The following is a 16311-nucleotide window of genomic DNA, read 5'->3' as shown; positions in this document are numbered from 1 at the left end:
GATTCAACTTGAGTGTGTCGCTCGAATAGAGCAACTGACAGCACTAAGAAAATTGAAAAATCCACTTTGACTTTTTTCTTAAATGATATAGATATTAAACTGCCTTCTGTGCACATGCTGTGTGTGCATATATGTGCCTACATGTAAATGAATACATAAAATATACAGTACTCTGTTTTGTGGTAGGACAGTTATGTGGCTGGTGTCTAATTTATTGTACAGTACACTTTTCAAAGGAGAAAATGTTCTTAATGTTTATATGCCATTTCAAATCTTTAAGCATCGTCTCGGTACTGTAGCTGTAATCTCAAAGTCAGGTCTTGAAGTTTCACAGGTTAGGAAGTGTTAGTGCTTTTCTACTTTTTACTTCTCTTCGGCGTGGGAAAGCAGAAGTTGCTCGAAGAAATGTAACACCACCATACAAACATTTACTCTGGTTTAAGCTATTCTGACATAAAATTTTAGCTAATATATACTTAATGGTGGTCAGTGTCATTTCAGTTTCTGTATGTCACATCAATTTCAAAATATCCCCCAAAAGCACTTGGTGGCGTAAATATTACTGCAGGTTCTTCAGGGCCAGATTCAATAAGCGTTTGCACCTTGGTAAATCAAGACCATATTGTCAATAATGGACAACTGTCAATAGAAATGTTCAGTTCATCACTATTATGAAGCAAAAAGAGACAAACAATGATATTGTTAGTTCTTAACTGTTTATTTTCAATTGTTTATTATTTCTTTTTAAATTGAGTTGTGAATCAGTTGCACTTTTTTCTTTTGTATTTCAGATTAGTTCTATTGCCCTGGGGTTCCAGAAAAAGATTAAGCTTTCTTTGTTTGTAAGCATTGCTCTTGATGTCACAGGAAAATGTTATTATTTTGACGTTTGCATGGGTTGATAGTCTTATCAAGTTACAATAAATTGAGTTTGACTTGGCCTGCTACACATGTCCTGAGGAGGAATTGGAAGTGCATATCTGCAAAACAAAGCCAAATTTAGGACACTTGTTGAGGAAAATACTTTATTTTATCCAAATACTCAACTCATTCTAAAGAATTGTAATCTTTAAAAATGTAATCATTGACAGTTTGTTTAACTTAATAATTGTGTTAATTGATCATTCGTAATATTTAATTCACATACCACACATTATTTGCTCAGGAAGTTTCGTGAAGAATATTTATTTTTCTCTGTTTAGTATTTGATGTTTTGTAATGTGAACTGGATTTTTGTGGAATGATATTAGTATGATGAAACTGTATTGGACATTTTCATTAAAATGTTGTTTTTTCAGTTCAAGTAGTTTGTAAATCGAAAGTTCCTATTACTTTTACTATTTCATAAGCAGATATGCGCTGTGCTGTACAGTTTGTGTATGGTAGAAATAAAACTTTTTAAATGGTTGTGTGATTCTCAGATGTAAAGTAGTATGTTGGCAATGCCTTGCAGCACAAATAATCTTCTTTTGATTGAAGTCTACTTAACACTGTATTATATAATCTCTCAAAATACATTTGAATGAGATTTAACAACTGCTCCTCGGGCAGTAATTATCTACTAGAAATGGAGAAGAAAATATTGGATGGCTCAATATTGGTTAACCCAGAATTTCCATATTGGTGCCTCCTTTTCATCTCCATACTCTCATTGTAGCTTCATGAGATTGATACCAGAGTATGACAAGTCTGCCACCTGGTGGCGGGTATCAATAAGACAAGACATCTCAGACGAGAAAGTAGGCCATCTGTGTAATAGAGTTAAATAGGCCTATTCTTTGCGCATTGTTGACCATTTTGTTGCGGACAACGGAGTATATTCATTGAAATTCAATCAATTGACAAGCCTCATAGAATAGTTTGTTTATAATACAGTGTGTTATGTTTATTCACAATGAAGTTAAGACTAGAGTGAGCAGCAGGCCTTGCCAAGCAGCAAGACTACAACAGTGATAGTTCTCAAAGAGAGTACAAAAGCAGAGAGCAGTAAGAATCAACCCATTTGAACTTGTCACCTTATGTTGAGGTTTCTTGCTAGCTAAGCTTACATGACATTCAGATACAGTTAGCAACTTAGCGGTTTACATTTCAGCACACCTCATAACCAAGTATAGGCCAGCTATAGGTTACTGCCAAAATAATGGAAACACAAGTAAATGAGGGATACAAAGTATATTGAAGGCAGGTGCTTTCACACAGGTGTGGTTCCTGGGTTAATTAAGCAATTAACATCCCATCATGCTTAGGGTCATGTATGAAAATGCTGGGCAGGCCATTATTTTGGCTACCATGACTATGCCCCCATTGGACGATAATGCATTCATGCAAAGTGCACGACTGGTCACTGAATGGTTTGATGAGCACGAAAATTAATTGCCAAGACCATTTCTGTCACCAGATCTCAACCCATTGAACACTTATGGGAGATTCTGGAGCGGCACCTGAGACAGCGTTTTTCGCCACAAATGTTTCTGTGGAAGAACGCTGTTGTATCCCTCCAATAGAGTTCCAGACACTTGTAGAATCTATGCCAAGGTACATTGAAGCTGTGGTGTCCCAACGCCCTGTTAAGACATTTTATGTTGTTTCCTTTATTTTGGTAGTTACCTCTACATTATGGTCCCATGTACCTCAGTTGGTAGAACATGGTGCTTGTAATGCCGGTGTTGTGGGTTCCATTCCCACGGGGGACCAGTATTAAAAAAGTATTTAGATCAATCCACTCACTACTGTATGTCACTCTGGATAAGAGCATCTGTTAAATGACTAAAATGTAAATGTAATTATTATACCTTTGATGAATAAGGAGAATGGACAAAAAATGCATAAATGAAGAGAACAAGTCAAACCATGCAAAACCGTTTATTTTGTTAAAGAAAATGTATCAGTTCTGAATACTTTGGCAGCAAAACAAATACTCCATGTTGATCTATACAAATAGCCTTCGAGTGACACGCCTCCATCCCTGCACCAGCCGTTTGGTGGTGGAAGCAGTGTGGATTCCTGAGACGGTGTCGGTCAAGGAGACCAGAGGCTGGCTGTGAGGGTAAGCCGAGGGGGCCGAAGAGGTGGTCGCTCCCTGGAGGGCCCCTGGAAGGTCCATATGTGTCGCCTCAGGGTCCATATATGACACATATCCTTCCACCGCCGACATATCCCTCCACCTCAGTGGAAGGGGGTGTTTAAGAGGGGAGGGGGCTGCCTCCTGGATGGGCTTCGAGGTTGGCTGGCTGGTTGCTGAGGCGAGGGCGGCGTGGTATGATTGGACCTCCAGAAACGTCCTCCTTACATGCATCTCCTGCTGGTGTCTCTTCCAGGTCGGGGTCACCGGGGTCAGGGGCATGTGGAGGGGGGACTGGTCCAGAGAGGAGCTGGTCTGGGTGGGTTTGGTACCGTGGGACTCGGCTGGCTGGGGAATAGTGCTAGTGTTGCTGGTGGTGATGGGAGTCTTCTCCACAGGCCTATTGTCAGGGGAGCTGTCCTTGGGTTTGGCTGGGTCTGTGTCTGCAGGGCTCATGGCCTGAGTCTCCTCGCTCTCCTCCCCTGGTCTTGTCTTGTCACTCAGCCTGAAACACAACTCTGTGTTTTGCTGCCCTCGTCCAACATAGTGGTTCTTGCCTATGATTTTTCCCCATCTTGCCGGAGGCGGGGGTGTCTCTGCCCTTCAGTCTCGATGGCAGCAGCATCTTGATGATGGAGATCATCAACACGGCAATCCTCCAGCGTTTAAGGAGGGCCTTAGATTAGAATACATTACTTTACATTAGATTACCACCAAACCCCACAAATCATGACATGGTGTACGTCCAAAATGGCACACTAACTCCCTATATAGTGCACTACTTTTGACCAGAGTCCTCCTTTATGGGCCTGGTAATTTGTACAGACCTTCTGTTGCACATTGCCCTCCAGGTGTCGTTGCTGCCAGCGGTGCAGGACGAGAGGCTCACCTTTCCCCGGCACCACCTCAAACAGCTCTCTCACCATAGTAATCTTTCTCACTGTCATCAGTGTTGGAATGGTCTACGCGGTCTGAAGTTGGAGTCTTGGAGTGGACAGTGGAGTTGGAGCCGTTGATGCCGTGTTTGCAGTCAGGTAAAGATGTGACAGTAGAAGCAGCCACGGAAACAGCCACAGAGTCCACTTTGTCCTCCATCTTGCCTGTTTTGTAATGACCAATAGCAAGCAGACGAGGGCAGTACTGGTATTCCAGAGGCAGCGGAGAAGCAGAATGAGTCTTCTACCTCAAGGAGATGGGGGAGGCGTTTCGGGAGTAGCAGGAGGAAGTGCAGGAGATGTGCGTGGAGCTATGGTGTCTGCCGTCACCCTTATCACCTCCTGGTAGCTGGAGACATGGCCTTGGCTTCAGTGTGGCTGGTGGGCTAGGACTAGCTGGTTGCCTGGAGCTACCAGGTGGACTATCCAATGGTGTAGGGACTATCCAGACTACCGCACAGGATCTTCAACCTGTCAGGCTGCAGCGGTCATTTCTGTCGTTTGTTACAGTGTCTGTCACTAGATCTGGAGGACCTAGAAGATATATAATGGCTAGAAGTTCTAGAATGTGTCCTAGAAAGTGTTTTAGTTCTAGAAGATGTTCCGGGGGAAGTCAGAGATGTAGCTACAGGAGGACCTCTCAGAGCAGGAGTCTGAGTCAGAACCAGAGCTGCAGGAGAGGTCAAAGTTCCCCTCAGTAGTCAGGATGTCTATCTGTAGCTTCTTCATGCCCAACCGCCTCTACAGCGCTGGAGGTATTTGTAGTTGAGGCTGACGCCCTCTGTGAACTTGTTTACCAGGTCTCTGCAAGATAAAATGTATGTTATAGCACATTTCTTACAACAAATGCTGTTCAACGTGCTTAACAAATAAAACAAATTACAATTGAGTAACCTAAGAAGGTAAGACTGGTGCTCTGTCCCAAATGGCACCCTCATCAAAATTGGTGCACTGTGGGTGGAATAGGGTGCTATTTGGGTTTAAATTCTGAATTATTCAATGGTTATCAATGTTGTTTTTTATTCACATGAAACATCACTTTGAATTCACAATGAATTATGACAAAGGAAACTTACAAGCCAATATCGTTGTAGACCTTATCCTGTAGGAAAAAATGCAAAATTGGCTGTAAGGATGTTGAAATACACACTTAAGGACCAAATTCTGCCTGTCTGGCTGGTCGTCGCACTGTAGGCTACTTACATCGTCTTTCTACAGATGGATGGCCCAGAAGAGGAGGATGGAGAGAAGAAGCACCAATAGCTTGAAGGACCCGGTGGTCCCGTCTGAGACCAACTCATCTGACGCTGGGAGGAGCTGGGACACTCGCTTACAGAGGTCCAGGTACTCGAATGAATTGGCGAACATGATTACTTTTCCAGTCACACATCACCACGACCATGCACTGTATGATTAAAGGATCGGCAAAAATGCGCACGGAGATTTAGCTTCGATCCAGTGGTGTTCTGGTGGTTGCGCGTTCTTTACCAAGAGGGACTTGGGGTTGAAGTGATAAGCAAAGTTACTGTTACGGCGCTGTCCGATGGATGTAGTGAATCTGGACCATGGTGGGGTGTAGTTGAACACATGAATGGCGGGTGCGAGCCAAGCTATTACGGCGCAATAATGGGTGTTGTGCGTTAATATGCAATGAAAGGAAACAGTTCTGGTACCCCAAAAACTACGTTTAGACCCACCTGTGGTTTCGACCTAGCCCCCAAAAATCTCTAATCTAGTCTATGGCCCAAATATTCCTCAAATACATTGAGCCAATGCTAGTCATAGACTAAGGCATATTCTACTGCAATTCACAATGTTCTACTCTAATTAATCGTGTATTATACCCGAAGAGTAAAAACCATAGGTATTTTGTTTATTTATTTTTTAACTACACCAGACAAGAAGTTCCCTCACGGAAAATAAAGTTAACTGAATTATTTTATCGTTTGGGGTGAGGATTCCACAAAGCAGATACAACATCACCAAGCACCTTACTGGTCGTATGCCAACAGTGTTAGGTTATTCTGACAAACTGATGTGACTAAATAAAATGGAGAAAAAAACTGTTTATTGCAGGAGCAGTACAGGGTTGAAGAAATAATTATACCAAATAGTTAATCATGTAGGCTAAGTTATATCTAAGTTTATCTAAGTTATAATTGAACAAACACAATACACAGATCAAAACCAACTGTTCCATCAACATTTTAAACTAAGATCACTGGCACTTGAAGTTGATTTACAGCATTCCACAGCATGTGCTGTTAAAATTCAACAATAGCTGGAAGCAAAGCCGCATGGCAGCATGTTATAAGCTTGAGAGCCATACTGTATTCAGCGGAGCCTGCAGGCTAGAACCAGAGCTATAGTGGTCACCATGAGGATGAGAAATATAGCCTTCAACAGTAGGTACCACACCATCACAACATCTAGAACACCTGAGAGAGAGATAAAGGGAGAGCAAGAGCGAAAGAGAGAGAGAGAAAGAGATAATGTAGAAAAGAGAAAGAAAGAAAATAAAGAAATGTCGACAAGAGATACAGACAGGAAAGAGAGAGAGAAATAGAGACATTAAAATCATTGAAAAGACGAGGACATTTTTCTCATTAATATCATTGATGCTGGGTGGTGAACTATAGATGCTGGGTGGTGAACTTATAGGGCTGCTAAACCATGTGGATGGGAAATAACATCTCACCTTGTCTGGAAACCCCAACCCTATCCACCTCGCAGGGTATGTGCTTTGGCTCTACTGTGGGCTCAAGGGTATTGACAGAGGGCCCAGAGGTAGGGAGGTCTAGGGGGAAAGAAACTGATCAAAACATTTTAAACTCAGCAACAAAAGAAACGTCCTCTCACTGTCAACTGCGTTTCTTTTCAGCAAACTTAACATGTAAATATTTGTATGAACATAACAAGATTCAACAAGTGAGACATAAACTGAACAAGTTCCACAGACATGTGACTAACATAAATTGAATAATGTGGCCCTGAACAAAGAGGGGTCAAAATCAAAAGTAAGTGTGGCTTACTCGTGGTGTGGCCACGAGCTGCATTAAGTACTGCAGTGCATCTCCTCATGGACTGCACCAGATTTGCCAGTTCTGTGAGATGTTACCCCACTCTTCCACCAAGGCACCTGCAAGTTCCTGGACATTTCTGGCCCTAGCCCTCACTCTCCGATCCAACAGGTCCCAGACGTGCTCAATGGGATTGAGATCCGGGCTCTTCACTGGCCATGGCAGAACACTGACATTCCTGTCTTGCAGGAAATCACGCACAGAACAAGCAGTACGGCTGGTGGCATTGTCATGCTGGAGGGTCATTTCAGGATGAGCCTGCAGGAAGGCTACCACATGAGAGAGGATGTCTTCCCTGTAACGCACAGCGTTGAGATTGCCTGCAATGACAACAAGCTCAGTCCGATGATGCTGTGACACACCGCCCCAGACAATGACGGACCCTCCACCTCCAAATCGATCCCACTCCAGAGTACAGGCCTCGGTGTAACGCTCATTCCTTCGACTATAAACGCGAATCCGACCATCACCCCTGGTGAGACAAAACCGTGACTCGTCAGTGAAGAGCACTTTTTGCCAGTCCTGTCTGGTCCAGCGACGGTGGTTTGTGCCCATAAGTGATGTTGTTGCCGGTGATGTCTGGTGAGGACCTGCCTTACAACAGGCCTACAAGCCCTCAGTCCAGCCTCTCTCAGCCTATTGAGGACAGTCTGAGCACTGATGGAGGGATTGTGCGTTCCTGGTGTAACTCAGGCAAGTGTTGATGCCATCCTGTACCTGTCCCTCAGGTGTGATGTTCGGATGTACCGATCCTGTGCAGGTGTTGTTACATGTGGTCTGCCACTGTGAGGACGATCAGCTGTCCGTCCTGTCTCCCTGTAGCGCTGTCTTAGGCGTCTCACAGTACAGACATTGCAATTTATTGCCCTGGCCACATCTGCAGTCCTCATGCCTCCTTGCAGCATGCCTAAGGCACGTTCACGCAGATGAGCAGGGACCCTGGGTATCTTTCTTTTGGTGTTTTTCAGAGTCAGTAGAAAGGCCTCTTTAGTGTCCTAAGCTTTCATAACTGTGACCTTAATTGCCTACCGTCTGTAAGCTGTTAGTGTCTTAACGACCGTTCCACAGGTGCATGTTCATTAATTGTTTATGCTTTATTGAACAAGCATGGGAAACAGTGTTTAAACCCTTTACAATGAAGATCTGTGAAGTTATTTGGATTTGTATGAATTATCTTTCTTTTTTTGCTGAGTTTATAAAGATACATACAGATGTGTAACCGTCTGGGTAATCTGCGTGCTACAAGGCTGCATTAACACACTGAGCTGAAGCCTAGGTATTAGCTCAGGGTGATACATAAATATTCAGGTCTATGACAATTGTACACATCACACATGCCTAAATGTGGTATGTTTTTATTTGACTCTTATTATTGATATTGATTATTGTACTGTAATGTTGAGGGAGATAGCACACAAGCATTTCACTGCCCCTTTTACACCTGCTGTAAACTGTGTATGTGACAAATAAAATTGGATTGGATTTTGATTTGATCTTACCTCCCACTGTAATAACAGCTGTGGTGCCCAGGGCATCAGGTGGTTCTGTCCTGCAGCTATAGTTCCCACTGTCCTTCTCTCCAGCTCCACTCACATGCATAGACAGAGTAATGTTGGGCAGGATGGAGCTAGCGTTAAGTAGCACCTGGCCATCCTTCCACCACTGCATCGCATGGCTGGGCTGCAGGCAGACAAACTCACAGGCCAGGCTGAAGCTGTGGCCCGGCCGGATTGTTTGGTCCACATGGGCTGAGTTGATGGAGGTGTAACAGTGACCTATAAATCCCAAAACATCCACTTGTTATAAGATAACACTTGTGTTAAGCTTGTTATAACCACTTATAAGCTTGTTATAACTACTTGTTAGGCTATAAGCAAAGATTGTCCAAGCTCTATTTCCTATTTATCCATCCTATTCATCCATTTGAAATATGACAAACAGAGAGAATTGACCTTAGAAAGACAACATACTCCTTTCCACTAAAAGCCTATGACTGGCTGTGCCTAGACTTACCTCTTACTTGGACCAAGAGAAAAGCTATCCTTAAGATCAAGCACATAATGTCAATCAGTCCCGTTTGTGATATATGTCAGTCTGTCCTTTTCACAGCTTGATGTGTGGAGAGTCCCTTCAGACACAGAAAGGCAGTGTGGAAACTACCTATAGGGTGACCTAACAGTTACTCAGGAAACGCAGGTCTGAGTAGCTCTCATGATAAACCAGCAGATGGTTTGATAACACTGACCAACAGATCACATCCTCTTGCAATTCATTCTATTGCAAACTTGCAAAGTTTAAAGTGGAAGTTTAAAGGAGTATATTTTCCTATACAGTAGGGTATATGACAGTAGAGAGAGAGAGGCAGACAGAGAGAGAGAGAGAGCTTCACATTCATTTGTTCTCTTTGATGTTTTCACCTTTGAGTCCCCAGGTAAACATTTCCCCTGAATCCATCTTTACCAGGCTATTTCTACTTGTTCATTTTCCAGAGAACGCATAGAGCCCCGTGTTGATTATCCCTTTTATCCCATGGCTTTAATTTAACACATATGCCACTAGAAATGTGTTCAACATCAAATAAGTAGCTAGCAAGTTAGTTTACTAGATAGCTACAGTAGTTACCTTGGTCACCAAACAGATTTGCTAATTTAGCTAAACAACCATGAGTCCTAGCTTGCTATTATGAAAATCGAATTCCCAATGACAACAATGCTTTAAATTAGAGCAGATCAAACATAGAACATGTAAGAATGAACTATAGCCATTGAATTCTACCATGCTGATATACCGTGCATATGTAAGGGATAATCAACCAGGGACTATGCGTAGCCAACCAAACCATCAGTCCTAGCTTGACATTATGAACATTTAATTCAATGCCAATAACATTAATGTTTTCAATTCGACTTTTGCTTTCAAAAGCTGCTCAAAACAAAGAACATGCAAGAATGAACTAGCCATTGAATTCTACCATGCTGATATACACTATATATATAAAAGTATGTGGCCACCCCTTCAAATTAATGGATTCGGCTATTTCAGCCACACCCGTTGCTGACAGGAGTTACTCTTAAGGATCGGACCATTTTTTTGAAATTTTCGCCAAAAATGACATGCCCAAATCTAACTGCCTGTAGCTCAGACCTGAAGCAAGGATATGCATATTCTTGATACCATTTGAAAGGAAACACTTTGACGTTTGTGGAAATGTGAAATTAATGTAGGAGAATATAACACATTAGATCTGGTAAAAGATAATACAAATAAAAAAAACATGCGTTTTTCTTTGTTCCATCATCTTTGAAATGCAAGAGAAAAGCCATAATGTACTGTTCCACTAGATGGCAGCAGATTATGTGCAAAGTTTTAGACTGATTCAAGGAACCATTGCATTTCGGTTCAAAATGTTGTATCAAGACTGCCCAAATGTGCCTAATTGGTTTATTAATACATTTTCAAGTTCATAACTGTGCACGCTCCTCAAACAATAGCATGGTATTATTGCACTGTAATAGCTACTGTAAATTGGACAGTGCAGTTAAATTAACAAAAATTAAAGTTTTCTGCCCATATCAGATATGTCTATGTCCTGGGAAATGTTCTTGATACTTACAACCTCATGCTAATCACGTTAGCCTATGTTAGCTCAACCGTCCCGCGGGCGGGGGGACCGATCCCGTAGAGGTTACAATCAAGCACACAGATATGCAATCTACATAGAAAAACATTGGCAGTAGAATGGCCTTAAGAGCTCACTGCTTCAGTCTGCGTTCCAATTCATCCCAAAGGTGTTCGATGGGGTTGAGGCCAGGGCTCTGTGCAGGCCAGTGAAGTTCTTTCACACCGATTTCGATTGTATGGACCTCACTTTGTGCATGGGGGCATTGTCATGCTGAAACAGGAAAGGGCCTTCCCCAAACTGTTGCCACAAAGTTGGACGCACAGAATCGTCTAGAATGTCATTGTATGCTGTAGTGTCCCTTCACTGGATCTAAGGGGCCTAGCCCAAACCATGAAAAACAGCCCCAGACCATTATTCCTCCTCCACCAAATTTTACAGTTGGCACTGTAGCGTTCTCCTGGCATCCGCCAACCCATATTTGTCCGTCGGACTGCCAGATGGTGAAGCGTAATTCATCACTCCAGAGAACACTTTCCACTGCTCCAGAGTCCAATGGCAGCAAGCCTTACACCACTCCAGCCAACGCTTAGTATTGCGCATGGTGATCTTAGGCTTGTGTGCGGCTGCTCGGCCACGGAAACCCATTTCATGATGCTCCCGACAACAGTTCTGGTACTGACGTTGCTTCCAGATATAGTTTGGAACTTGGTAGTGAGTGTTGCAAACAAGGACAGACGATTTTTACCCGCTTTGCACTTCAGCACTCTGTGGTCCCTTAAGAAATTGTGTGGCCTACCTACCACTTCACAGCTGAGCTGTTGTTGTTCCTAGACGTTTCCACTTCACAATAACAGCACTGGCGGTTGATCGAGGAAGCTCCAGCAATGCAGAAATTTGACGAACTGACTTGTTGGAAAGGTGGCATCCTATGACGGTGCCATGTTGAAAGTCATTGAGCTCTTCAGTAAGGCCATTCTACTACCTATGTTTGTCTATGGAGATGGAATGGTTGTGTGCTCGATTTTATACACCTGTCAGCAGCAGGTGTGGCTAAAATAGCCGAATCCACTAATTTGAAGGGGTGCCCACATACTTTTGAATATATACTGTACGTCAATCTGTCTTTTTCACAGCTTGATGTGTGCACTGAGTACCTTCAGACACAGAAAGGAAGTGTGGAAACTACATAGAGTTTATGACCTCACACTTACTCAGGAAACACAGGTCTGAGTAGCTCTCATGATAAACAAGCAGATGGTATGATAACACTGACCAACAGATCACATCCTCTTGGAATTGATACTATTGCAAACTTTAAAGTTGAAGTTTAAAGGAGTATAATATGGCCCGAATTCACTCGATTTTATTTAAATAGATGAAATTGACTTTGTGTGGCTTTCATCCCTCAACAGGCACTATTTATGTACAGTAGCATGGATGTATCCAAATAAATGTCACTAGAAAACAGCTTAAACAAATGCAAATGCAGCTACTTTGATGTTATTCTATCTGCAGAGTTGACACGACTGTGTTAGCCATAGTTGGCTGCCTAGCAAGCAAGGGATGAGAACATCGCAAGCCTACAGAGCAATCAAACAAATAGAATGAACAACAAGTCCTCTTCTCTAGCAACTTAACCGATAGAACTAACAACCTGGTTTAGTGGAAGGCTGAAATAGTATGAATTTACTTATCAAAATTAAAATCTCAATGAAAACATGTCATTTTTACCAGTAAATGTGTGCTTGTTTTCTATGGCAACAGTGGTTTAAGTGGGATAAACTCCTCCGCTCTGTACATTATCTGGAATTAATCAACTCGGTCATTATCAGGTCGTCCATTATTTCCAGATAATGTACAAAGTGTCAGTGTTTATCCCTTACATGTATGTATGTATGTGTGTATGTATGTATGTATGTATGTATGTATGTATGTATGTATGTATGTATGTATGTATGTAAGTATGTATGTATGTATGTATGTATGTATGTATGTAAACTCAGCAATAAAATAAACTTTTTCAGGACCCTGTCTTTCAAAGATAATTCGTACAAATCCAAATAACTCCACAGATCTTCATTGTAAAGGGTTTAAACACCGTTTCCCAAGCTTGTTCAATGAACCATAAACAATTAATGAACATGCACCTGTGGAACGGTCATTAAGACACTAACAGCTTACAGACGGTAGGCAATTAAGGTCACAGTTATGAAAGCTTAGGACACTAAAAAGAGGCCTTTCTACTGACTCTGAAAAACACCAAAAGAAAGATGCCCAGGGTCCCTGCTCATCTGAGTGAGCGTGCCTTAGGCATGCTGCAAGGAGGCATGAGGACTGCAGATGTGGCCAGGGCAATAAATTGCAATGTTCGTACTGTGAGATGCCTAAGACAGCGCTACAGGGAGACAGGACGGACAGCTGATTGTCCTCGCAGTGGCAGCGTACGTGTAACAACACCTGCACAGGATCGGTACATCCGAACATTACACCTGCGGGACAGGTACAGGATGGCAGCAACAACTGCCCGAGTTACACCAGGAACGCACAATCCCTTCATCAGTGCACAGACTGTCCGCAATAGGCTGAGAGAGGCTGGACTGAGGGCTTGTAGGCCTGTTGTAAGGCAGGTCCTCACCAGACATCACCGGCAACAACGTCACCTATGGGCACAAACCCACTGTCGCTGGACCAGACAGAACTGGCAAAAAGTGTTCTTCACTCACGAGTCGCGGTTGTCTCAGCAGGGGTGATGGTCGGATTTGCGTTTCTCGTCGAAGGAATGAGCGTTACACCAAGGCCTGTACTCTGGAGTGGGATCGATTTGGAGGTGGAGGGTCCGTCATGGTCTGGGGCGGTGTGTCACAGCATCATCGGACTGAGCTTGTTGTCATTGCAGGCAATCTCAACGCTGTGCGTTACAGGGAAGACATCCTCCTCCTTCATGTGGTACCCTTCCTGCAGGCTCATCCTGTCATGACCCTCCAGCATGACAATGCCACCAGTCATACTGCTCGTTCTGTGTGTAATTTCCTGGCCAGCGAAGAGCCCAGATCTCAATCCAATTGAGCACGTCTGGGACCTGTTGGATCAGAGTGAGGGCTAGGGCCATTCCCGCCAGAAATTTCCAGGAATTTGCAGGTGCCTTGGTGGAAGAGTGGGGTAACATCTCACAGCAAGAACTGGCAAATCTGGTGCAGTCCATGAGGAGGAGATGCACTGCAGTACTTAATGCAGCTGGTGGCCACACCAGATACCGACTGTTACTTTTGATTTTGACCCCACTTTGTTCAGTGACACATTATTCCACTTCTGTTAGTCACATGTCTGTGGAACTTGTTCAGTTTGTCTCACTTGTTGAATCTTATGTTCATACAAATATTACCACATGTTAAGTTGGCTGAAAATAAACGCAGTTGACAGTGAGAGGACGTTCATTATTTTGCTGAGTTTATGTGTGTATGTAAATGTTTGTCTCTCTGGTTCTATCTGCCCTTTACTTGCTGTGTTCTGTCCTCTCCTTTCTGCCTCTGTCTCTGTCTGGTGCAAGCTGCAGCCACTTTATGACAAACTTCTGTCTCTCAATCTGTAGCCTTGGATGTAAAAGTGTTTCTCCTTTTGAATAAAACAAAAAAAGTTCAAAATAAGTAGTCACTGAAATCCTAGGAATCACAATCCAGACCTCAGGTTTCCAATTTCAACACTGAGTCAAACAGATCAAGAGATATGTGCCTGTTGTAGCGCTCCCTTGTGGTCAATCTGAACATGCTTGCATATGTTGAGTCTTGACAGGGTTTGTAACATGTGTACTGGTGTATATACATTTATGTGCCAGCCCACGCCCACATTAAGGTTTATTGGTCAGTTGTTTGACATACTAGTCTGGAAAATATTGCGTTGAAAGACGTTGGTCCATAGATGCCATACAGTACATTCGGATAGTATTCAGACCCCTTGACTTTTTCCACATTTTGTTACGTTACAGCCTTATTATAAAATGTATTAAATAAATAAAAATCCTCATCAATTTACAGATAATGACAAAGTGAAAACAGGTTTTTAGACATTTTTGCAAATTGATTAAACAAACAGAAATACCTTATTTACATAAGTATTCAGACCCTTTGCTATGAGACTCGAAATTGAGCTCAGGTGCATCCTGTTTCCATTGATCATCCTTGAAATGTTTCTACAACTTCATTGGAGTCAACCTGTGGTAAATTAAATTGATTGGACATGATTTGGAAAGGCACACACACCTGTCAATATAAGGTCCCACAGTTAACAATGCACGTCAGAGCAAAAACCAAGCCATGAGATCGAAGGAATTGTCGGTAGAGCTGTGTCGAGGATTGTGTCGAGGCACAGATCTGGGGAAGGGTACCAAAACATTTCCGCAGCATTGAAGGTCCACAAGAACACAGTGGCCTTCATCATTCTTAAATGGAAGAAGTTTGGAACCACTAAGACTCTTCCTAGAGCTGGCCGCCCGGCCAAACTAGGCAATCGGGGGAGAAGGGCCTTGGTCAAGGAGGCGGCCAAGAAACCGATGGTCACTCTGACAGAGCTCCAGAGTTCCTCTGTGGAGAATGGAGAACCTTCCAGAAGGACAACCATCTCTGCAGCACTCCACCAATCAGGCCTTTATAGTAGAGTGGCAAGACGGAAGCCTAAAGGACTCTCAGACCATGAAAAACAAGATTCTCTGGTCTGATGAAACCAAGATTGAACTCTTTGGCCTGAATGCCAAGCATCACGTCTGGAGGAAACCTGGCACCATCCCTACCGTGAAGCATGGTGGTGGCAGAATCCTTCTGTGGGGAGGTTTTTCAGCGACAGAAACTTGGAGACTAGTCAGGACCAAGGGAAAGGTGAACAGAGCAAAGTACAGAGAGATCCTTGATGAAAACCTGCTCCAGAGCACTCAGGACCTCAGACAGGGTGAAGGTTCACTTCCCAACAGGACAATGACCCTAAGCACACAGCGAAGACAACGCAGAAGTGGCTTCAGCCAGAGCCCGGACTTGAACGATAGAACATCTTTGGAGAGACCTGAAAATAGCTGTGCAGAGATGCTCCCCATCCAACCTGACAGAGCTTGAGAGGATCTGCAGAGAAGAATGCGAGAAACTCCCCAAATACAGGTGCCAAGCTTGTAGCGTCAAACCCAAGACTCGAGGCTGTAGTCGCTGCCAAAAGGTGCTTCACCCACGCTGATGGTTTTGTTACTTTGCTGACCACACCCCTCTGCTCTTGATTGACCAATGTCTCTTTCAGCTGGTCAAGCACATCATATGGGATTTTCCTACATCCATGAACAACAGGAGGGACTTTTGGATCAATGTAGATGTGGTGCAGGCCTGGAAACTCAGAGTCCTTTAAAACTTCTTGTCAATAGAGGGAGCTGTTTTTTCTTGATGTTCCCAAATTAAACTGCCTCGTACTCAATTCTTGCTCGTACAATATGCATATTATTATTACTATTGGATAGAAAACACTCTCTAGTTTCTAAAACCGTTTGAATTATGTCTGTGCGTGAAACAGAACTGGACTTAGAGCAATTTCCCTATGTGGAGTTGAGAATGCAGATTTTTCCAACCTGTTCTCAGACCTGTG

General features: G+C 43.2%; 1 protein-coding gene across 1 annotated transcript in view; it reads right to left on the bottom strand.

Moving 5' to 3' along the window:
- Positions 1-6047: 6047 nt before the first annotated feature.
- Positions 6048-16311, bottom strand: part of LOC120055322 — a 13158-nt gene continuing 2894 nt past the window's right edge. The window contains exons 2-4 of the mRNA XM_039003198.1: positions 8576-8872; positions 6695-6793; positions 6048-6434 (exon numbers count right to left, since the gene is read on the bottom strand). Coding sequence (XP_038859126.1) covers positions 6331-6434; positions 6695-6793; positions 8576-8872 — 500 coding nt within the window. The 3' untranslated portion in view covers positions 6048-6330. The remainder of the gene's footprint in view (positions 6435-6694; positions 6794-8575; positions 8873-16311) is intronic.

This window comes from Salvelinus namaycush, chromosome 11 (assembly GCF_016432855.1).
Source record: "Salvelinus namaycush isolate Seneca chromosome 11, SaNama_1.0, whole genome shotgun sequence".
NCBI classification, from domain to species: domain Eukaryota; kingdom Metazoa; phylum Chordata; class Actinopteri; order Salmoniformes; family Salmonidae; genus Salvelinus; species Salvelinus namaycush.
This window is presented reverse-complemented; position numbering and strand designations above follow the sequence as displayed.